The 25,177-nt window shown below is 37.0% G+C and overlaps 1 protein-coding gene across 1 annotated transcript in view; it reads left to right on the top strand.

The window, feature by feature from the left end:
* The first annotated feature begins 2,255 nt into the window (after positions 1 to 2,255).
* Positions 2,256 to 25,177, top strand: part of RIMS2 (regulating synaptic membrane exocytosis 2) — a 234,954-nt gene continuing 212,032 nt past the window's right edge. Inside the window, exons 1-2 of the mRNA XM_023757794.1 lie at positions 2,256 to 2,377; positions 3,288 to 3,366. Of these exons, the coding sequence (XP_023613562.1) occupies positions 2,256 to 2,377; positions 3,288 to 3,366 (201 nt within the window). The remainder of the gene's footprint in view (positions 2,378 to 3,287; positions 3,367 to 25,177) is intronic.

Here is a 25,177-nt window from a genome sequence, read left to right as displayed (position 1 = left end):
AATGAACAAAATAAACAAACAAAATAGAAACAGACTCATAGATACAGCAAACAGACCAACAGCTGTCAGAGGGGAGGGAGGTTGGAGGCTGGGTAAAAAAGGTGAAGGGATTAAGCAAAAAGAAACCACAAAAAAACTTGTAGACACAGACAACAGCATGGTGATTAACAGAGGGAAGGAGGGGTGAGGGGAGGTAGAAGAGGGTGAAAGGGAGGTAAGTGGTGATGGAAGGAGGTGACTTTGGGTGGTGAACACTCAATACTATATGCAGAAGATGTATTATAGGATTGTACACATAAAACCTATATACTTTTATTAACCAATAAATTCAATAAAATTAAAAACAAATTTTAAAAAATTATAGCAACATTACCACCCACTCATGTTTTCTGGATATTAAAAAATAGATTTAGAAGTACTTTGTAAATGAAAAAATACTTTATGTGTGTATATATATTTCATAACTAGATTAGTGTGCACCTGTAAAAGTTATTGCTTAAATAATAAGCAAAATAGGAGCACTTTTAATTGAGGACAAACCCCATAATTGGACATCTTAGTTTATAAAAAAAATTAGTTGTTTAAAATTTTATGTTACAGACTATTTATTTTTGTGTCATTTAAAATGTGTATTATTACATGCTTATTTTGTATTGTTCTTTTGTGACATGTTTACTCATGTCAAAAAAGAATTCACCAGTTAAAAAAAAAACTTCTTAGTGTATTTACATGCCTATTTATTGATAGTGGTATGTGTATAGAAGGGAATAGAGGGAGTTAGGGCTAAAAGTTGAGGTAAAGCCCTAGCTGGCTTGGCTCAGTGGATAGAGCATTAGCCTGCAGACTGAAGGGTCTTGGGTTCAATTCTGGCCAAGGGCACATGCCTGGGTTGTGGGCTTCATCCCCAGTAGGGGGCATGCAAGAGGTAGCCAATCAATGATCCTCTTTCATCATTGATGTTTCTATGTCTCTCTCTCTCTTTTCCTTTCTCTCTGAAATCAAAGAAATATATTTAAAAAAAAAGTTGAGGTAAAAGAGAAGGGGTTAAAAGGGATGCATCTGTTAAATAAATGTAATGGTTTAGGAGCAATTAAAGATCAAGAAACATTAATCATCTGTATAAGTGTGTTGATTTTTAAAATTTGGATTACACACTTCTAGAAAATTTTTTTTTTGTAGAAAGATGGATGCACCTGGATATAGAATAATCCAAGATTTTATCTAAACCAGAACTACTCATTGAGAAGGGAGGGTGATCTGGGGTCTTCATAGACTACTGGAGCCTCCAGGAAACAGCCTTTTCTGAAGAAAGCTATGACCACCATTATTGAAATCAATGAATAATATTCGATAAATTCTCACTGGCGTTGATATTTATGTGTGTTGCTTACGTGATTTTTAATTGATAGGGTCCTCCCCCCTAAAATTAAACGAATAATCAGGTAGTCACTATGTATAGCCTTTAAAAAGGGGACATGATTAACTTTTCTTAGAAAAATACATAAATGGAGACATTTTAAAATTAAATAAGACATGAAGACGATTTTCCACATGTGTCTTTAGAAGAAGTATGGCATTGTAAATGCAGGCAGGAAAAGCTCCGTGGTCTCTCATCTTTCTATTGCTTCATGGTATCAAAGGAGATACCACTTATTTTGAGAACGCTCTGGCCCTATGCAGCAGCTTGAACATTGAAGGGACCCATATACTCTGTTGCCGGAGTTATTTCTTTTCCAGGGAAGGAGGGGAGGGTTGGAGAATGCATCACCTCTCTTCCTTTTACCTGGTGGTAGCATTGAGACGAGACCTGGCCCCCATTTTTATGACTTCAACTTGATTGCTGGCAGCCAGATGTGCTGAAACTCCTGACGGCAGCATCTATTCATTGCGTGATTTTAATAGGCTTAGAGAAATATGAGTAGAGTACATGAAGGCAGCTCAGCTTCACACTTCAGCTGGGGAAGCCCAAAAAGCTCACTGCTGTTTAGAATTCTTGCTACAGTCAGGAGAAAGCCGAAAGCTGCTCGGGCACTGAATCTTCTCCGACTGAATTAGAAGAATAATGACTGTACAATTAACTATCAACCTCTGCTCATTTAAGCACAGTTTTTACAGAGCTCAGGAGAAATATGGAACTTGATTGGCATGTTTTTATTTGACAGCGTGTGCAAATAGATGACTTTAAAGACAGGTGGTAAGGAAAAATAAAGAGAACAGAGAGAGAGAGGGGGGAAAAAAAAAAGAAAAGAAAGAAAATGCAATTTGAGACATTGCGCCAGGTCTGCAATTCTGTTTTATCTCATTTTCATGGGGTTTTTTCATCCCCACCAAATATTTTACAAAATGAGCTATTTGGACAAACGCTGAATAATACAAGGTAAGTAAAGCTAAACTGTATGTTCTTTTAGTGTTGGTATTTTCAGAATACTAATCTTACATGTCCGTAAAAATTGTTCTGTATTAAAATGTGAGCATCATCAGGGTGTTGTCTTTTTATCTGAAATAGACAATTTTATGTAGTGTTCTTAATTGATTTTAGGAAGGAAAGCAAGCTTACTTCAAAGCACAGAAAGCATCTTAAATTTAACTAGGTTGACCTCTGAATCATGCAGGCTGTTTCATGATTTCATTTTCTAAGAAATAGAAGGATTAACTTAAAATGCCTGACATCTTTCTCTTTGTGATCATGGCAGTTATTATATTGCATATATGGGGATGGGGCTAAATAATCATGCGTGATTTGCTGGAAAAGGTGAATTAGCAGTTATGCATGCTCTCTGTAAAACATGCGGAAGATGTTTTCTGGGTCTGAGATATTTCTCTGAGATATTTCTCTATGCAGGGATCAATAATCACTTTTAAACAGGCTCTATTATGGAACTGCTAATAATGATTGGCTAGTTTGGAAGGATGCTTCGTTATAAATTCTATTGCTTTTCAACCTGATCTTTTTTTTTGTGTGTGTGTGTGTGTGTGTGGTGAAGGTTGTTAAATTCTGAACATATGTTTTAGATGGTTTCTCTAGCTTATGGTTTAAAGAGATAGCGTATAGAAGAATGCTTTTAAAATGCAGTTTTGTCATCCAGTTTTCCCCTCCTTTGAGTTGCTTGTCTTTTGAGAATTTCTGATGTTACATACCTAGTATAGAAAAAAAAAGCTCATTTTAACTAAATACGTGTGGGGAAAGACTGAGAAAGAAACGATAATGCATTGAAACCTTCTGGAAATCGAGGGAAAACTAATAGTGCACAGAATATTGAATGGTTTTGCAGGTCTCTTCCTTTTAGGGTCTTTGAACAATGTGAGGCAGCCTGTTTTAGAGATGAAGAAATACCTAATAGCAGTATATGTTTTGATTTAACAAACGTAAAGGAGGCTTTATAAATTTCTAGGCATTTAAAATATTTACTGATGATAAATATATCTATGACCTTTCCATTGAATATGAAGCAGCATGTTTCCTTTTAATAAAATTTCACATCTTTCCCCAGTGCAGATCTGTTCAGTTAACTAATTCTCTTTTTTTAATATTTTGTTTTCAGACTAATGTAAAATATATAGCAGCATGTGAAATGCTATGATAGGTTATCTGTAGTTCCAGATAGAAAGATAGTGGGTTTTCTTACTTAGCAATATAATATTTAAGTGTATGATTTATGATAAAAGTAATTTGTATTGATTTAAGTATGGCTTTCTTAAGAATTCCTTGACCCAAAGCTACTAGAGTTTTAGGATATGTACTCATCCCTTGTAAATACTCTCTGTATTTGATTTCTTTTTTTTTTAATGCCAAGAATTTAGGTGTTTAAAAATATTAATATTAGGGCTGGGTATATATTCATTTTAAGAATTGTGCATAGTATGGAATTAATTTTAAAGTAAATGTTTCTAGGTTTAAAATATGAGAATATCTATTTTTTGAGGGAATTATGTGCACCCCTATTACTACACATTTGCTTTGGCCACAAGTTTCTTTTAGCACAAGTTGTCATGCTTATAATTGTAATGCTGTCATTATTAACAATCTGGAATTTTATGCTGCGGTAATTAAATATTAAATTGTGGATTTTGTAAGGATTCTGTAAGACCAGTCTTATTTAACTTTTTTTTAACCTAAATTATCTGAAACAATTAATAAAGAATTTATTCTGTTTTAGGGGGAAAAAAAACACTTTCTATGTTCTTATCTAGGTCTTCTAAAAACATATGACTTTTCTTTCACATGTAGATCTATTGATCTTCATAACTAATCAAGTACTTGATTTACTTACAAAGTAAGTCAAAACCAATTAAAAAATAGCTATTATTTTAGAAGTATGAAGAGTAAAAATAAATTTATAAGAACGTACAATTAATAAACCCCCCTGCACATATTTTAATGTTTTGGTTACTTTGTGTTCAGATCAGACACAATGGTCTTTTAAAATTATTATTTTGCTTAGATGAAAAAAAAATATAAATACCTAAGCATCAACATTTCAAGTTAGCATAGAATCAGAAAGTAAGATTTAGACTTAAAAAAAAAAATCATCCTTGAAGAAAAAATGGAAGAATAATGACTTAGTATGTCATCAGAAGATGTTATCTTACAACTTAAAATTTTTTCTAAGTAATGAGACTTTCAACTTCATGGACTGGACATTATGCGTTTGAGATATGAAGCATCAATTACATAAGTATCACCTCTGGAAAGAACAGTTTGGTTATTATTACATGAGTAGTTCTCATCTGTTTGGACTAGTTGAAATGGAATATTCAGTATTTGTATTGTGACATTAATTCCATCTTTACACTGATAGAAAATAACATCAGGGATATGGAAAATTAGGTAATATTTTCTTCTGAATTGCTTTCTAGGAGAAATGACTAGAATAGTACCATGTATCAGTTGTAGACAACGTATTATCAAAAGAGGACCCTTTCAGAGAGTTTTCTTGAGGCTTTTTCTAGGTACCCAATCTTATCCCTAAATCTGCAACGCAACCTTCATCAGGTTGTCAGATGATAGGGCAATTTACTTCTATGACATATTAGCAATAGAAGATTAAGATGAAAATTTCCCAAAATAATTGCTCCAAAAGCATTTACAGATTCAACTTGCAAAGGAGCAAAGATTTTAAAGACACCTATAACATTTTATGTATCACAAATCACTAAACTGGAGATTAATATAGATTGTTAAAACATTTTATTACCTAATGAATAATTGAAATTTACTTGTGAGTGGAAATCATTAGAATATTTTAGGCTTTTTGTTGGAAACCAAATAGTACAAAACCCTATGTTTCAATCTGGAAGTTTTTTACTTATTCTCTTATTATTGTGGATCTTGAGTACCATTTTAGGGCATTAAAGAAGTGGCAGGATATCCTGTGTTCTTTTACAGTTAAAATGAAACAACTGAAGGTCCAGCAAGAAGCCACACACAGTGTCTGTGTCCTATGGCAATCCACTTGATAGGTTTTGATGAAATGCCACTTTGATTTAAACTCTTGTTATCAAGTTTTCTTACTGTAAACTCATTTTCCCCGAAATAAATTAATCCGGATACAAAGATAATTGCTTTTATTGCCAGTAGAAAAGTCCTCAAGTATTAAATTCATTATGAAATCTAAGTTTTGCAATCTTGTCTTTGGAAGGAAACATAAATATTGGGATGCTAGAGGTATATTTTTAATACAGTTCACTGCGTTGAGTAATCAATTGCTTTGAACATTATTCAAAAGATGATGACCATCTTTTGTGATAAAATTTCTGGAATAATGTACTTAATATCTCCCAAGTTTCCCCATTTACTGATTTTTAGTAATCTTTCTTGTACCATGAAGAAAACGTATTTTCTTCCAGATTGTAATTATTTCTTCGTCACCAAAGGTGTGAGAGTGAATTTGCTGTGCTGGTTGGCCACACAGGGGCATAATAGAACTTGATTTACTCGGAATAGGTAAAGACAGTCTTTCTCTCCCTTCGTATATATGTGCAGACTTTTATTTTAAAAGATATGCAGACTTTCATATTAAATGTAAGAGTAAAAAAACTTAGCAGACCAAAGAATATTTGGATTTGTAGTAGGTATTTTTAATTGTAAGTAGGTTAACCATAAGTTCCGGTTTGTCTGAACTAGTCCTAGTTTATGACTGCTATCATCCGCTCTTTATTATTAATAACACTTTTCTCTCTCTCTCAAAAGTGTTTATTGGACAATAAATTATGGAGCTGTTCTCATTATAAAAAGCAATGAAAAGCTTGAAATCACCTAGTGTAAATGGATTCTTTTCCACTGAAACATTTTCACAGTTCTAAAACATTAATATTACTTAAAAATAGAAATATAAAACAGTGTTATTTATTGAATTTATAAAATAAAATGCTTAATTATTTAGCCTGGTAGTGTTTTTTTTGTCAGGAATACTTAATCATTTACACAGCGTTTACTATCGCTTTGGTTTATAATGAAGCCATCAGTATGTGTTCAGGATTTTTGGCTCAGACACCTGTTATTTATCATGGCACATTATTGGCTACTTTGACATTGAAATAAGAGCATGCTTACTTTTCATAGCTCTGGGAATGCAGTACTCACAGTGTGTATTGTTTGGAGTTGGTAGGAGTGCAACACAATCAATATGTCATGATGGGAACATATTTTATAAACAATCTGTATTCTGCAGTTTAGAGCCACCCAGTAGTCTGATACATATGCATAGATGCACACAACATGCATGTACTATGCATGTATATAAACCTTGTTAAATGTATAATAATTATAAATATAAAAATTACATACTATCGACATAAAAGGTTAACAAGTATATATTTCTAATTAAAATGACTTAATTCACAGATGTGGATATAACTACTATTTTTACTCAAATCTTTATTATGGACCTTAGCTATATACACAATTATTAGTCTAGATCAGGGGTGGGCAAACTTTTTGACTCAAGGGCCACAATGGGTTCTTAAACTGTACCGGAGGGCCGGAACAAAAGCATGGATGGAGTGTTTGTGTGAACTAATATAGATTCAAAGTAAACATCATTACATAAAAGGGTACGGTCTTTTTTTTTTTTTAGTTTTATTCATTTCAAACAGGCCGGATCCGGCCCGTGGGCCGTAGTTTGCCCATGGCTGGTCTAGATACTTAATCTGATACTGATAAATAATCTTTAAGTATTTTCCTTATTTAAAGGACTTTTTATAAAGTTACTGCTATTGTTGATGACTGACAGGTAAATGTTAACTGTACCTTTTTATTATAAACTTTTATATGATCATATAAGATCATAGAAAACTCATGGAAGACAATTACTGGTAAACTTCTTTGTGTTTAATTCTGGCACTATTAACTGAATAGTAAAATGGATTCATTTCATATGTGCTATGGCTGTCTTCATATCCATTTACGAATTACAAAGATTCATATACTCAGCAAAAGAATCCCTAGGACTGACTCACGATTTGAGTTTGGCTTCTGAATTTGAGACATTTTAAGTATATCAGAAATGTGTGTGAACACTCCCTTTGGACAAACTGGAAAAAGCCATTGAACTTTAAAATTGTAGTATCTTCAAATGTAAAGGCTATTTTCTTGCCTCGTGCTTATTATTATTATTTAATATATTTTTATTGATTTCAGGAAGGAAGAGAAAAGGCGAGAGAGAAACATCAATAGTGACAGAGAATCATTGATTGGCTGCCTCCTGCATGCCCCACACTGGGGATCAAATTTACAACTTGGGCATGTGCCCTGACCTGGAATTGAACCATGACCTCCTGGTTCATAGGTCAGTGCTCAACCACTGATCCATGCCAGCGGGGCTTGCCTAGTGTTTTGTAATCTACGCTCTTTGTTTTTATCAGAGAATACTTTCTTCAAAAACTAACTCAATATGTAAAGCAGGTAAAAGTAGAACAGCTCTGGTTTAGAAAGTGGGACAAGGGACCCACATTAGACTCCAAGAAACACAATTTTTAGCTGATTGCTTAAATCAAATTCAGGACTTCTTACTTAAACTCCTTTAAATTTTCCTTCTCATTGTGTGACCTTTGAAATGTCAGAGATAGAGGTGATGGAAAATGACAAGGACAGCTGCCATGTTCAATCAAGGATTGATTTATGCCTGACTCTTCCACAAAGAGTGGTAGCTTTATCTTGTCTAGTGTCAGGACTTGTGTTCATGTCTTGCGTTGGCTACTTACTGGCTGTGTGATATGGTAAAGTCACTCTACCTTGAGCTTCTTGACTTAGGGATTATATATTCATTAACCCCTGAGTTTCCACACTTAGCCATCAGGCTTCTTTCCAGTCCATACCAGCTTCCCTCAGCCTCTAAACCAGCAGTTCTCAACCTGTGGGTCGCGACCCCTTTGGCGGTCGAACGACCCTTTCACAGGGGTCGCCTAAGACCATCCTGCATATCAGATATTTACATTACGATTCATAACAGTAGCAACATTACAGTTATGAAGTAGCAACGAAAATAATTTTATGGTTGGGTCACAACATGAGGAACTGTATTTAAAGGGCCAGAAGGTTGAGAACCACTACTCTAAACCCAAATATCGTCCTGCTTTCCCCCCTCTACTATAAATGCACTCTGTCTGTTCTAGAACTTTATATAATTGAAATCATATAGAATATACTCTTTCACAAAAGACTTAGCATAATTTTAAACATTCACCCATGTCATTGCATGTATGAATAGCTTTTTCATTTGTATTTATTCCTGAGTAGTATTCCATGATACGAATATACCACACTCTCACATATTAGTTTTTGTGTGTATGGTGTGAAGATAGAGGTCAAGATTTAGATTTTTCTGGATTTTCAGTGTTCCATCACTATTGATTGAATAGAATTAAAGACTTTCTGCACCCTATTGGATTGTTTTGTCACCTTTATAGACAATTAAATAATGGTATAAGTGAGGTTCGCTTTCTGGGATATCTATTCTTTTAAGAAGATTCATTACTTTATAAAACACTTAATATGAGTGCATCACATATTAGTTTTCTGTTACCACAAGTGTAGGGGATTAAAACAATACCCATTTATTATCTTGCATTTCTGTAGATCAGAAGTTCCGGTGGGTTCATCTGAGCTCTCTGCTTAGAGTCTCCAAGGCTGAATCAAGATGCCAGCTAGCCTAGGCTCTTCTCTGAAAGACCATGGCAAGAACCCACTTCCAGCTTCATTAAGATTATTGGCAGAACCCAGTACTTTGGATTGTGGACTGAGGTCCCTGTTTCCTGGTGGCTCTCAGCTTCTAGAGGCCTCTTGCATTTTTTAGCTCATAATTCTGTTCATTTTTATTAATTTATTTTTTAAAAAAATATTTTTACTGATTTCAGAGAGGAAGGGAGAGGGGGAGAGAAATAGATGATGAGAAAGCATCATTGATCGTCTGCCTTCTGCACGTCCCCTACTGGAGGCCAAGCTTGCAACCGGGGCATGTGCCCTTGACCGGAATTGAGCCTGGGACCTTTCAGTCCGCAGGCTGATGTTCTATCCACAGAACCAAACGAGCTAGGGATCATTTTTTTCATAGTAATTCTTTTTAAAATTGAAATATACTGACATATAGTAGCAGGACTACAACATAATGATTTGATACATGTATACATTGCAAAATGATTACCAAAATTAGTTTAGTTAGCATTCATCACTGCAGTTATTAGTTTTTTATCTTGTGATGATAACTTTGAAGATTTACTCTCTCAGCAACTTTCGAATATATGATACAATATTGTTAACTATAGTCACACGCTGGACATTACGTCCCAGGACTTATTTCTCTTCTAGCTGGAAGTTTGTAGTTTTTGAACACCTTTACCTTTACCCATCTCACCCCCGCCCCCTCCTCCCTTTGTCACCCAGCTATTTCTTCTCATATTTATGAATTTGTGTAGCAGTCTTTCTCTGTCTGACTTACTTAACTTAGCATAATGCTTTCAAGGTACATCCATGGTGTTGCAAATGGCAGAATTTTTTCTTGTTTATGGTTGAATAATATTTAAATATTTTAATATATATATACATGCTTTATAATCATCTATCTAATAATAAATCATATTTCCTTAATCCACTATCCATCCACAGTCACTTAGCTTGTTTCCACATCTTGGCTATTGTAAATATACTACAGTGAACATGGGGGGGGGGTATAGAGATCTTTTTGAGCTAGTGTTTTTGTTTTCTTTAGAAGTAGAATTGCTCGTTCATATGTTAGTTCCATTTTTAATTTTTTTCTTAAAATTTTTTTTTATTGATTTCAGAGAGGAAGGGAGAGAGATAGAAACATCAATGATGAGAGAGAATTATTGAACGGCTGCCTCCTGCACGCCCTCCCACCGGGGATCAAGCCTGCAACCCTGGTGCCCTGACTGGGAATTGAACCATGACCTCCTGGTTCACAGGTCAGCGCTCAACCACTGAGCCAGCCCATCTGGGCCTATTTTTAATTTTTTGAGAAACCTCCATAATGCTTTCCATAGTGGTCGAACCAATTTACATTCCCACCAGCAGTGCACAAGGGTTTCCTTTTATCCACATGTTTGCCAACACTTGTTATCTCTTGTCTCTTTGATAATAACTATTCTAACAGGTGTGAGATGATATCTCATTGTAGTTTTGATTTTCATGTTCCTAATGATTAATGATGTTGAAAATCTTTTTTGTGTACCCGTCTGCCACTTATTGTCTTATTTGAAAAAATGTCTGTTCAGATCCTCTGCCCATTTTTTAGTTGGCTTGTTTGTTTTTTGTTATTGAGTTATATGACCTCTTTATATATTTTGGATATTAATCCATTATCAGATATATTATTTTGCAGATATTTTTCTCTCCAAAGCGTGCCTCTTTATTTTGTTGGTGGCCTCCTTTGTTATACAGAAGCTTTTTAGTTTGATGTTCCACTTGTTTATATTTGCTTTTGTTGCCTTTACCTTTGCTTTCATATTAAAAATCATTGGAAAGACTGATGTCAAAGAGCTTACCGCATGTGTTTTCTTTAGCAGTTTTATGGTTTCAGGTCTTAGGTTAAAGTCTTTAATCCAAGTGGAGTTGATTTTTGGGTATGGTGCAATAGTGGTTCAGTTTCATTCTTTTGCATGTGATTGCCTAGTTTTCCCAACACTATGTTGTGAGGAGTCTGTCCTTCCCCCCTTAAATATTCTTGACTCCTTTGTTATAAATTAGTTGTTATAAATGAATAGTGTTTTTTTCTGGGTTCTCTATTCTATTCCATTGATCTATTTATGCCAAATGGGTGTTGTATTTTGTCAAATGCTGCATCTACTGAGTTGATCATAGAGTTTTTATTCTTTATTAATGTGGTATATCACTTGGATTGATTTGCAGATGTTGAACCATCTTTGCATCCCTGGAATAAATCCCATTTTGTCATGGTATATCATACTTTTAATATTTGTTGCCTCAGTTTGCTAATATTTTGTTGAGGATTTTTGAATGTATGTTCATTAGGAATATTGGTCTGTAATTTTTTTGTGTGTGTGTTCTCAAATTTTTTTATCTCTGAATTTTTATTTGCTTTTTATCATTTACTGAGAAAAAGAGTGTTAAAACTTCCAATGAAGATTAAATATTTGTCTGTTTCTTATATTAGTCTGTCTTTTTTTTTGCTTCATGTATTTTGTTGTTCTGTTTTGGATATGAATTCTAATCTAACAGTTTTTAGCAGCTGTTTCTTATGCTCAGTAAATGCAATGCTCTCTGCCTGGGCTTCAGTTCCTCATGCTGTGCTTGGGAGATTGTTTGTAATCAGAAAACTAGTGTGAAACTTATCTAATATGAATTTTCTGTTTCAAGATTCTCAGTGTTGTACTACGTCCAGTGCCTTAAAATGGTTGTTTCATCTATTCTGCCGAGTCTTATGGCAAGAAGGGAAACCTTTTACTAGCTACTCAGGAAAATGTTAATTAATTTATAATAACCTAATAAGCACCCATGTACCTACCATCCCAAACAAGAGCTGGAACCTTAGCAAGAATTTACCTGTAACCATTTGGTTACCTCATCTCATATTCCCAACTCCTCCAGTTTATGCCAATTATATTGAGTTCCACGTTCATCATTCCTTTACTTTCTTTATATATTTCTAAAAAAATTGGTACTGTTTTATTTCCAGTTAATTTTAATTTACTTATTTTGACGGCTGTATGATATTCCATAGTGTGACTGTATCATAGGTTTTAATCCACTCTCCCATCTGTGGGTCTTTGGATTGTTTCTAAATTTTTGCTGTTGTGAGAATGCTGCTATAAACATATCTCCTGTTGTACATATGTAAGAGTTTCTCTTGGATATATTCCATTCATATGTTCAAATTTAAGAGATAACGCCAAAGTGTTTTCCAACAAATTGGAAAGTTCAGTGAATTCATCAGTGTGAATGAAATGATTCAAGAGCCAAACATTAATTTAAAAAGTTGGACAATTTTAACTATAGCTGCCACTGGGAGGTGCACTTGTTAATCTGGCAGCAGTCACAGAATAAGTGTATAAAATGAATACACTCAGAACAGAAGTTTTTCCACCCTCCCTTCTCCCTCCTCCTCTTCATCTCTTTTCCTCCTCCACTCTTTCTTTTTTTCTTGCAAGGTATAAAACTTCTCAGCATCCGTGAAGGAAGACCTTTGAGGCAGGAGTAGCAGTGATAGAACAGATCTGCACTGTCTAGGCATGCAGAAGGCAGACAATCAATGATTCTTTCTCATCATTGATGTTTCTATCTCTCTATCTCTCTCCCTTCCTCTCTGAAATCAATACAAAAATATATTAAAAAAAAGAATGCAGGGTCTAGTATTTTCGTGGATAAAATCTCTAGATTGCTGAGGAAAAACTGTATTGTCTGTAATGATATTAAATTAGGGTATCTGGGCTTATCTAGGTCCTCAAAGCTGTCACTTGGGAGTTTATTTATTCTCAATTAATTAGGTACCAAAAATCCCCTCCCCTATACACACTTCTATCTGGGAAAGAATTTCATCTTGATTTTTATCTCTGGAAATAATAAATACAAAAATCTCTAAAACTTGTTTCCACATCTGAAATTTGTTGCCTTTTCTTTTTTTTAAACTAGCTATGAAGAACAAATTACTTTTTTCTCTCTCGTACATGATGTTACTTTATGAATTACCTCTTTCATTTGGATGTTTACTGTTGAACACTGAGAAAACTAGACTTGACAATTTCCTCTCTTGGCACAAGTCTCCAATATCAGCAACAAGATGCTAGCACGTGAATCGGAGTAAGATTTTCAATCCTCACAGCCTGATGGAGCTCTATCTCATTGCCTGTAGCTGCAGAAGTGCAGGCGAGCCTTGTGAACCCAACCAGGCAGACATCTTCCTCCATCAAATCTTACGGCTGGTTCAGAACTCTCTCAGCATCTGCTTAAAATTCTCAGACTGCTTTCACCAAATTTGTTTAAATCCTATTTGTGGTTACACTTGATTATACATCTGTAGACATTTGAGGGCTGGCATTAAGAAATAGCTTTATGTCTTATACTTATCGGATACTAACATTGCTTCTAGTGCAGCTGTAATTGAAGTAAAAAAATAAACAAAAACAAAGCCCCAAAATGTTTGAGATTAGGATAGTTAGAGAAATAGAGCTTAGCTTCATTTTATGTGGGTTCATAAAATCTTGCACATATAAAGCAAAATCTTAGTTTTCTGTTGGCTTTCATTATATTTTCAGTGATTTGTTGAGACTTGTACACTGTAGACAAAACGTAGCTATATCTTTTAAATTTTAATCTGGAACCTTGACCCTTGTGTAGGGATTAAATTTTGCTAAATCTTCCCCCCCCCCTCCCGCCTTCGGTTGGTCTCTTCTCCCTCTTCCCCTCCCTCCGCCTTCCCTCTGATGTTTGACAGTCTGTTCCATGCTTCTCTGTCTCTGGATCTATTTTTGTTCATCAGTTTATGTTGTTCATTATATTCCACAAATGAGTGAGATCATGTGATATTTATCTTTAAATCCTTTTAATATATATATATATATATATATATATATATATATTTTTTTTTTTTTTTCATTATTGATTTCAGAGAGAGGCAGAGAGAGAGCGGGAGAGAGAGAAACATCAATGATGCTAGAGAATCATTAATTGGCTGCCTCACACATGCCCACAACTGGAGATCGAGCCTGCAACCCCGGCACGTGCCCTGACCGGGAATCAAACCCTGACCTCCTGGTTCATAGGTTGACACGCAACCACTGAGCCACACCAGCCGGGCTAAATCCTTTTCTAATACACTGAGTATATATAATTTTCTGTGACAAGTTAAGAAGCACCCATTTTAAACAAAGGCAGCTATCAAGTACTTTTAATTTATTTTTCAACTAATTTTATTAAGTAACTACAATTTGCCAAGTGCTTTATAGGCAAGGAGGGAGGAGATGGTGGAAAAGCATATCAGGATGTCCATCTTTGGAGAACTTATACTGTGACGTGTCAACTTACTACCAGGAAAATTTGGGTTCAGAGGAATCATTCTTAAACTAGGCCTTTGGTCTCACCTTGATTCCGCCCTAATGGAGAAGCCGCTCGCAGGTGACTGACCCGCTTTTTAAGTTGGAGGACTAGAAGTCAGAACCTTCATATTTAATTAATATTAGTCTTGAAGTCTGCTTGCTTCTGGCTACCCTGCACCTGAAAAATCCACTTCATTAGAACTTACGCTAAGGGTTAGAAAAAGAAGAAGAAAACTTGGTGCAAGTTGCTTAGACCAGAGCCTGACAGGAGTTAAGCCTATAAGGGAATGAGAGCTCGTCAAGGATGTGGCCTCAGGTTACATCCAGTCATGGCGGTGGAGACTGGAGCACGACTCTTTCCCCAGCGTTGCTCCTCCCTTCTATATACTCCTGTCTCAGTCCCTCAGTGGTTAGCATCTATCCCTGGGGTGGGGGTAATTTCCTGGGTGAAAAGGCTGTCGTCATTTGAGGCATTTCTTTGGTGAACAGAGTTAGTGGTGAGCAGTTACCAGCCTACGCTCACAGCAGCTGGAAGATGGTACACTCGCCCTGACTGTACCCCTTGCATCATTTGGAGCCACTTGCTCCTGACAGTTCCGTTTACCCCATTCAGGCACAGGGCTTCCAGAACTCTGTGTTCTCAATTTCTGTAAAAACTGTGATGAGGAGGACTCTGTCCCCTACCACTGCAATGGACCCTGTGGCCATCATGGATACTTAACAACTCCTTTCTCTCTCTCACCTCTAAGGTCTAAGTGACTTACTTGGTAGATAGCATCTGACCCTCATTCCTGCAGAGTCTTAGCTCCTTGTCATCATGTCCTTATGATGGATTCCCCTTTATAGTGGCAACATGACTCGCAGATAACACGATTATTAGCCTGTGGATAATCCGAACGTCAGGCGTGTCCTCCTGCCCCCACTCTGTAGCAGCCATCTGACCTCCTCACAAGGATCAGGGGCAGTTACTCCTGCCGGTGTGCTTATTCTTTTCTGGCACAAGAAGCACAGAGGGAACAGGCTGTAGGCATCGCTTAGTTTTGTGTCCTGAAGAAGCCGTCCATGCTCTGGGAGCCAGGATCTCCAGAGCCTGAGCCGCGGTGTGGTATACATTTCCCAGGTGGATACCTGCCAGTAGTGGTTAGTGGGTCACTCTTACTTCCACCCCTTGGTTCCTGACCTGTGTATCCTTCCTATTGGGGACACAGCGACATCTGATAGCCAGAGACTTAAGACGTGTACTGTGTCCTAAAAGATAGTGTCCCTCCCTCCCAGGGCGTCTCCTGCAACCTGGAGTCTCAGCTGTATGTGTAGCAGGACATTCTACTGTTTGATCAGGCGGAAAGGTTCTGGATGCCACAGTACGTGGTAGGATCAGTGGATTCCATGATTGATATCCTTACTGCATTACCACCACAGAGACATATGTCCTTTGCTTGGTCTGAAGTTTGTTATGTGGTATCCCCTGGAGGTAAAGCAGACACTCTATGAGCACATGTACAGTGGCACTTCGAGGTACTCTGGGCCGGCAAGGCAAACCCATACCTGTAATCCCATCTATACCTGTTTGAATGAATTATTGACCCTTACAGGATGGAAGCAGTTCTGTGTAGCCAACTTATTACCAAATGTTCAGTTGGTCTCTCTGAAGGATGGCGTCATCTTGGAGGGATCTGTGGCTGAGAGTTGAGACATTTATCAGGAGCAGGAGCTTTCTCAGTCATGCGGAGAGTAGAATACACTGTTGGGTACGTCCACAGCTTACATATCTGCCACCGTGGATCTATTTTACTTGTGGGGGTGAGTGGGGTTGGGAAACAGAGGTCAGCTGGCATGTCATGACCAACCTATGGGTCTACTTCATTATTTAATGCCTCGTTTGTAGCAGATGTTCTCTGATGCACAAAATGTGCAATGCAAAGGTCCACACACCTTCAGCTCACTCTGGGAGGTCCATTCACGCTCCTCTTTGTTAGAACTCTTTGTCCCTGATCTTTCAGACTTGCAACTCCTTGTCCTTGATCTTCCAATCTTGCTTTTTTTGTTTGTTTGTTTGTTTTGTTTGGCCCCTGATCAATCAATCAATCAGCTAGTTATTCACATCTATCTATCTATCTATCTATCTATCTATCTATCTATCTATCTATCTATCATCTTTTCTTCACCAAAATGGATAGCCAGATGTACTCCCTGAAGCTGTACCTATTGAGAAGATTTCCCCTCATCACTGTTTTTCAGGGCAACCTTGAATGGGGCCGAGGTCCAGCAGCATTCCATTCTTAGCTTCTGCTTACATACTGAGCCGGCCCATTCATGCTCTAGGCTCAGTCTTTTTCTTTCTTCTTCAGCTATGCTCATGTCCCCCTTGCTCCCCACAAGTGTGTTTGTCCCACCTTGGTCAGTGGAATAGTTCCTGAATCCCCTGAGGAGCATAGCCAGAGCGTTTTCCTCTTACATAGCAGAACTATTCCAGCATACACTCTCCACTACGTCTTTTGATTCCTCCCTTCACAATTTTCCAGGAAAATACAAGCATCTTTACTTCATTTAATGTGGACCACCACCTTTTAAGCGTTCAGGAGCTACCTAGTTGCATAGTAATACTATCTGAGGAGGGCAGTCGCCGAAGGAGGGTGGCCAGGGCATGCCGTTAGAGCAGCCAGCCCCATCATAGCGGTTGGAGGAAGGATTGATAAGCCCGGTTAAAGGGATCTGGGAAAGTTTTCTCATTTCATCATCCTCGGGGTCCCTACGTCACTGGCAGGTCAGTAGGTTTCCTCTGGAGTGCGTGCCATTGGAGTCCTGTTACGGAGGCTGCGACGTACGCTATCTTGGAGGAAGGATCACCTTCCAGTGTAGCTCCCTGGTGCCTGCTTAGTTCGCCAATGAATGTCAGAGGCCAACTGCTCTGGTTTTGGATTGAGGGGGAAGAAGCTGATGCCACCCTAGGTTTGATCTTTTTGTCTTTTTTGGACACACGTACTCTTCCCGCATCACTGTGACTTTCTGATTTTACCTTCCACTGTTTCCTGTTAACAACTCGAAGACAGAGCTGAGAGAGTAGGCTTGGGGTTTAGTAGGTAAGTCATATATTTTTAATGCGAATGATTGAAATGTACTGGATCTTCCCTGTGGTACGTGGCTTCTTATCTGAAAGTATATTTAGAATCCTATATTTTTTTCTTATCCGGTATCTACTGCTGGATAATTGAAGTGTGTTACTTATATAATTTTCTATATTGTCTTTGAGTGAGGCAACTTTTGGTAACTTTCAGAAAAATGTTAGAGAACATCCTAGTTATTTGTTTTGTCAGAGTTTCGTAAAATTAATTTTAATGTCTTATTTTACTTTATAGTTTTACATTACAAATTGTTTACTGTCACATCTGATGTGAATAGGTTTATATTCAGGCATGAAGGGTGCTCAGAGAACAACTCTTTTAATATTCATTTAAAGTTTTCTTCTTTATGAAGTAATATTTTAAGTCAAAAGGGAAATAATAAATGCATAATCACAGTCAAATAGTTGTCAGTTTTCTTACTGATATTTTTGTAGAGCCAGGAAAATTGATTTTAATATTACACGCACGTTTGAACTCATACAGTAATCCCAGACTGTATTTTATCTATGATTTTTGCATTGGAAGGGCACCCCAAGACAGTTTTATTCAGGAGTTGTCATGTCTGCTTCACAATCATAATTTTCAGTTGTAACTGATTGATTTGTTAGGAGCAAATTCTCATGAAAAGAAGAGATTAAAGAGGGCGCCAGAAAAGAAGAGAGTTGAAAAACTTTTACAATTTATCGGGATATGTCTAAAAGCATTCATTTTTAAATAACCAAAACACCAATTCTACTTATGATAAATAAACATTGAATACTTCCATTAATAGTTTGATTTACCATTTTTAAGTCAGGTCTATTTAAAAAGCTTTTCAAAGAAGTTGAAGCTGAGTTTTTTTCCCCTGTAGGTACTCATATAATCAATAGAAACTTTAATATTATTACTTTAAATGTTGAGTCTCCCCTCCCTTCCAACCCAGATCTGCAGACTCTCTTCTTAGAAGTTGACAGTAGCTAACAGAGTCCTTTAATCCTGTTGTATAACATTATACTCGGGGGAATTCATGAGTATTGATTCTGTTACCAAAGTTAATAGATAAGAAACCAGGTAAGTAGTCATTTGTTAATATACAAATCCAAGCTTACAAATATATGCTACCTTTAACGAAGTCGCTAAGGACATGGCTAGTGCCTCAATCTTCTACTGAGCCATTTTCTTATTTTGAAATAGAGAGGACAGGATTTGTTGAAATGCTTCTTCAACCAATTGTGTATCACCATGCTCACTTCTTTTCATATTTGTTTTTCTCTTACACAACTTTTTGTTCATATAACATTTTCTTCTACATTTAATTTAATTTTTAAAGTAATACTTATCTTGCTCTAACCGGTTTGGCTCAGTGGATAGAGCATCAGCCTGCGGACTCAAGGGTCCCAGGTTTGATTCCAGTCAAGGGCATGTACCTTGGTTGTGGGCATATCCCCAGTAGGGAGTGTGCAGGAGGCAGCTGATGGATGTTTCTCTCTCATCGATGTTTCTAACTCTCTATCCCTCTCCCTTCTTCTCTGTAAAAATCAATAAAATACATTAAAAAAAATACTTATCTTAAAGGTCTTCATTTACCAGTGAAGCTTACGTTTTGCTTTGGAATATATTGATTTATTTTAACATGTGTGTTTACATGAGGTGGTGTATTTTGGCCTTTAGTTTCATTTCACAGTAGATGATGATCCTCAGTGTCCTACCTAGATATCTGAATATTTACTATTTTTAATTTTACTGTAAAATTATTATTATACCCTATTCAATTTATTATTTTTGGAATTACACTTAATTGAAAAAAAAACAACCAAACACAATAGTTCATGGGTCACAAGGTGTGTAGGTTCTCTCTGTGATCTAAGGACCCACTACTATACTCTCATGTATCACTCGATTCCTCTACTGTAGATTCTTCTCTGCTATAGTAGCTGTGAAATGAAAAGCTCATGTTTTTTCATGGCAGCGTCAGGCAGCGTAGTGACTCAGTTCTGGACAAAGAGAACGTGGTCTGCTAGTGCAGCCTCTTTGACTTCTCTGTTTTCCCTTCCTGGCATTTGCAAGAAATGCCCGAGCTGCAGTATCCAGAGTGCAGAACCGTGGAGCAATGCGTTCCCGAGGGTCTAGAGCTCTGCTGGCATCGCTAGTGCCGCACCAGCCCTGGATTGGCTTCCTGTGCGAGCCTGGTAAATACCTCTCCTGTCAAAATGCTCTTTGATGGATTTCCTGGGACTTGCAGCCAGATGCAGTTTTAACTGATTATTGGATTAGCTTATAAAGATGAGCTTCAAAAATGTTTGTACCTTACTCCTAAGACAGGCATGAGAGATCATCCTGGCTAGGCCTGGGTAACCTTAAGAAAGCATTAAGAGACGTAGTTTATTAACATTTTTAATCCCAGTCATGTCTAGCACAATCCTTTTTTGGCTAGCAGGAAATGAGGACATGTATGAAGGAATAAGAAAATTGAGTGAAAAGGGATCTATAAATTATTGGGCACTGCTTACAATAGATTTTAATCTACACATTCTGATTTTGATTTTTAACATTAAGACATATTTTACCTGTAACATTTTTTTACTCAGATCAGACTCTACATTAATTTTTTTTAATGAAATTATTTTATACATTAAAAAATTAGCATTAAGAAAGTAACTTTAGCCCTGGATGGTTAGCTCAGTTGGTTGGAGTGTCGTCCCAATAGTCAGGTTCGATCTCAGGTCAGGGCACATACTAGAATCAACCACTGAATGCATAAATAAGTGGAAAAACAAATCTGTGTTTCTCTCTCACTCTTTCTCTCTCTCTGGAAGAGTACATTAGAGAAATCTAAATAATATAATTATTTGTATAAACAATGTTTGTTTCTAGAAAACCAAAAAAAAAATCTAAGTATTTTGAAATAGCCAGGAGAATATTAGTTTATAAAATTGTCAAACCCCTGCCTGGCCGGGTGGCTCAGTTGGTTGGAGTGTCGTCCCATACACCAAAAGGTTGCAGGTTTGATTCCTGATCATGGAACATACTTAGGTTGCAGGTTCGATCCTCAGTTGGGGCACCTACGGAAGGCAACAGATTCATGTTCCTCTCATTCCCTCCCAACCCTCTCCCTTTCTGTAACAAAACAAAACAAAACAAAAACATATCTTTGGGTGAAGATTAAAAAAAAATAAAATAAAATTGCAAACCGCTATCCCATAGTACGAAGTTTAAGAACCCTTGAACAAATGAAAATTGCTGATTACATTATTATGTTTATTAATTATTTGTTAATGTTAATCAATTTTTAAAAGTTTGGTTTATATATTTATGAAATTTGATATCCATTTTGGTAGTAGTTTTTGGATCCTGTTTACCTTTAGTCAATTATAAAGGAAAAAGCTCCTTAAATTTTAAAGTAAAAAAATGAACTTTCCAGCTTGTTTTAATGTTGGGACACAGAAAAGCTTTGGATTATCATGTAAAATTAGGAGAATTAAGTTAAAGAGAATCTTAGCACAGGGTAGCTGAGCTCACCTTAAGTCTGACACTAGTTACTAAAGTTATCGTGGTTTATTTCCTCTAGCTGGGAAGTGTGGTAAAAATTCTACAACAGTGTATATAGTATTACGGGGTTGTAATTTACAACAGTATAGTATACAGTAGGATGGGATCAGTGTAGGGTAGAATTAGAGGGGATCTTAGTTTTTAGTCTGAATCTTTCATCTTATAGAGAAGGGAAAACAGAAGCTCCGTGGAGGGATGTGTTTGTCATTCATGCATTTGTATGAATGGGTTCAGTCTGAGTGGTTCTGTATAAAAATGGTTGAAATAGATCATTGTGGCTTGAAGAAATGTTCATCATCGAATAAGCTTAAATAACTACTGCACATGACTGGTTGGGATGACATGAGACTCTGAATATTGTAATAGGATGCGGAGTGTGTCTTTTCCTGTTGCTTTTGGAAATAGAGACTGGAGCCTAGCGTGAGCAAAAACCGTTAAGCAAAAGTCCTGACAGTAACTGGGACCCAACACTTCTTTCTAAAGCAAGAAATGGGTAGCTACCTCAGCTGTCACCTTTAGGGGATCTTCACTTTCTGTAGCATGAAAGAGGGCTGGGGAAAGGGAAGAGGGGTAGCGGAGCAACTTGAGTAATGACTCTGGAGCCTAGTGGGGAGTACAGTGGCCTTCCCCTCCTTTTTCTATCCCATTGGAAAGGAATATTCTGTTCTCTATAAAAAAAAACAACCCAAGGGAATCTTTGAGCTACTTGTAGTGATTAGAGGTTGTGACAGGAAGGGGATGACGGCGTCCTGGTCCATGGTTAGTCGCCTATTTAGTTGGTAGAGTTACTGATCTATCCATCCTTGTGCCTATTTCAACAGAGGGAAAGATACTTGAAAGAGAGGTGCAGTAGGGATGCATGTTTAGAGCAGCCTGCATTTCCATGTGTGGGGTGGGCTGTGTAAGTCTATTATTCATAATTGCAAGGTTATAGAGCAGTGACAAGCAACTCTAAAATCTCAATGCTTAACCTACAGAACTTGAACAAGAAAGTTTCCTCTTGCTCTCGTAGAGTGTGGGATCGCGTGATACTGTGGGTAAGGGTGACGGGCTCCCCAGAGCAGTGCTGCCCATGTGTTTCAGTGACAGCAGCGCTCCATCCTGCAGCTGCACTGCCCAGCACGTGTGGGCGGAGGAGGGGAGACTGGAGATTTGGGCATGGGCTGTTCACTGCCTCGGCCCAGAAATGATAGGCTCCCCTTCAGAGCTCGTCAGGTGGGATCGATCTCTTGGCTTCTCCCAACTGGAAGCGGGATGAGAAGCTCAGTGTTCTGTGTGCCCAGAGGGGAAGGAAATTTGATGTCACAGGACCTCAGCACTATCTACCACAATGAATTTCCTACAGGTCAAGCTGATATCGTTGAAGGTGGCTATCCTTGAGCTGTTCTAGATGTCTAGATGGGAAGGTACATTCAACAGAATTCGTCGAATGAAGTGATTGGACAAAAATAGTAACATTTTAATATTTATTCCCTGGCGAGCTGAGGCAGCTCACTAAACCGCACACGGAGACGCATGGAGTGTTTTAACTAAGAGTACAGGTTCGGGAGTAAAACAAACTGGGCTCTGCCATTCCCTTATTTTCTTTTAAGCTAAGTTTTACTTTCCTTATTTGTGCAAAGGGAATTACAGTAGAACTTTCTTCATAGAGTTGTTTGCGAGAGGTAAAAGAGATAGTATAGTAAATCACCATGCGTGCTATTTAGCAGAGAGTCAGGATCAATACATGTTCATGGCTGCTGTTTTTGTTAGGCGTTTGGGGCCTTAGAGAAAGGGTGCATTAGGAGTAAACTAAGGATATAAAAAAGATGTGGGAAAATATGCTTGAAAAGTATTTTTAAATTTAATATTTCTCCTGAATTCAAGTGAACTTGCTTTTTATACTGTGTGGCCTCTGCATTCCCAGTAAGCACAAATGTCCCAAAGTAATGCCTTTCGTCATTGAGCACTTACTGTGTGCCACACCTTGTGTTAAGCACTGAACACTCCATTTTTATTTCATTTCTTATTCCCTTAATAGATCAGGAAACTGAGGTTACACAGCTACTAATCACAGAGCTAGATTTAAAACTTACCCTGCCTCTGTTTTGTTAAAGTGGTGATCAGGTTTTCATTCTTTATAAGCAGCTATGACTATAGTGCAGTTCCACTGTGACAGAAGACAGAAGAAAACGATGTAACTTACATAACTTCCCATGTATAATCATTACTAATTAGGCATATAGGTTAAGGCCTTAACTGCAAGTACTTACTTTTTTAAAAACTCAAATGCATTATTTTATACTTATTAGTTTTCCCAGCTGTTTAATTGGCTCTAAGATGGACGGTTTCCCTGTATCATGTACCTTTCATGTATGAGGAGTGTTCACATGTAGCACAGTGTTTAAGAGCAGAAGCCTGGGGAGCCTGAAGACCCACTGTTGATGTCCTCCAGACAAAGACAACTAGGAACACCTCTCTAGTCAAACAAAGTTGGGTTTTATTACTTTTTTTAGAACAAGGGAGTTCACATACCTTGTGAAATTGTGTAGTATCTCAGCAAGAAGGGGTGAAGGGAAGCTTGCAATAGGATTTAGGCAGGTATTAGGTAATTTGTGGGAGGATTGAAAGAAATGGGAGTCTGTGTTGAGTTGAATGCTGTTAGAAAGCAGGGCAATTTGATTATCTTCATATTTACCTAGGAGGTGGGAAGAATGGAAGTGTTAGAGTTGTTACTAGAGAAGAAGCAACCCATCACTTTTGCAGCTGGGGAGCGGAATGATCGGTCATTTTGGTTGCAGTTTCTTTGCTTTTATCTCTGTTTAGACTTGATGATGGAGTGGTATTGCTTTTGCCTTGTTCCATAATGGTCACAGAGAGTCCTTGTCTGGTGTTGATATTCTGTGAAATTGTTTACATTTGTCAGGGGCATATCAGAGCATAACTGGGCCATCCACAAGCTGATAGCTGTGAGGGTAGCTTTATATTCCTCCTCTGTCATTTTCCAGCTGTGTAATTTAAGCAAGGTAAATAAATTTGGACTCAGATTACACATCTGAAAAATGAGGATGGTGATAACAATACCTACTTTATAGGATTATTTTGAAAGATGAACGAGTGGATTCATATTAAATGCCTAGAATACTACCTGGTAAATAGTCATCCTCAGTTTAGCTAAAGGACGACCACTACCACCACAATGATAATAGTAATAACAATAAAGTAATAGTTCATAATATTCTTTATCACACACATGTATTGAAGCACTTCTATCCACTATAGAAATATAATCCAAGTAGACAAAGGTGCTCATGTTGGCTTCTCTTTGTTCAGTGATGGAGAAACATGGCCAGATTCTTACTGTTCAGTATCATTTATGAAATATTGGACAAGAGAACATATATTTTCCTAAAAACCTTTTCCTTTTCCTATATTCTACATATTATTCATTTAGTCCTTCAAGAAAAAAAAAGTAATCAACTTTTGTTTTGCTCTTTTTTCTTAGCACCTATATCTACTCTGTCAGAAAATTTCACAGATTTAACCTCTTAAATGTATTTCGTTTTATTTCCTCCTACTGCCTTAGTTAAGGACTTCATAATTTCTTACCAGGATCATTGGAATAAACCAGTTATTCTTCCTCCAACTACACTAACTCCTGCTCCTTGGGTTAGTCAGCAGACTATTGCATGAGTTAACTTGCTACCACAAAACATCTGAGGACCTCCCCTTTGTCTATAGGATATAAGTCCAAAATGGTTAGCATGGTACATGAGCCCTTTCTAAATTTTGACCCAACTTTCATTTCTGGCCTCTACTACTTCTGAGTTTGATCCTGATTTTCTGTTTCTACTTTATTGTTTTCTGTATTTTATTTTATGCCATTTGAAATATTTCTTAAAAGGATTATGATGTAAATAATTCTAATAAATGAAATAATGTAAAAAGGGATTTTGTATAACATAAAAGTCTAGAAAAATGAGAACAGTTTTTTATGGATACCTCAAAGTGTAGATTCAGTTATATAATCTAGTGCCATCTAG

Source organism: Myotis lucifugus, unplaced genomic scaffold (genome assembly GCF_000147115.1).
Source record: "Myotis lucifugus unplaced genomic scaffold, Myoluc2.0 scaffold_114, whole genome shotgun sequence".
Lineage (NCBI taxonomy): Eukaryota > Metazoa > Chordata > Mammalia > Chiroptera > Vespertilionidae > Myotis > Myotis lucifugus.
The sequence above is the reverse complement of the archived record's forward strand: the minus strand, read 5'-3'. Positions and strand labels throughout refer to the sequence as shown.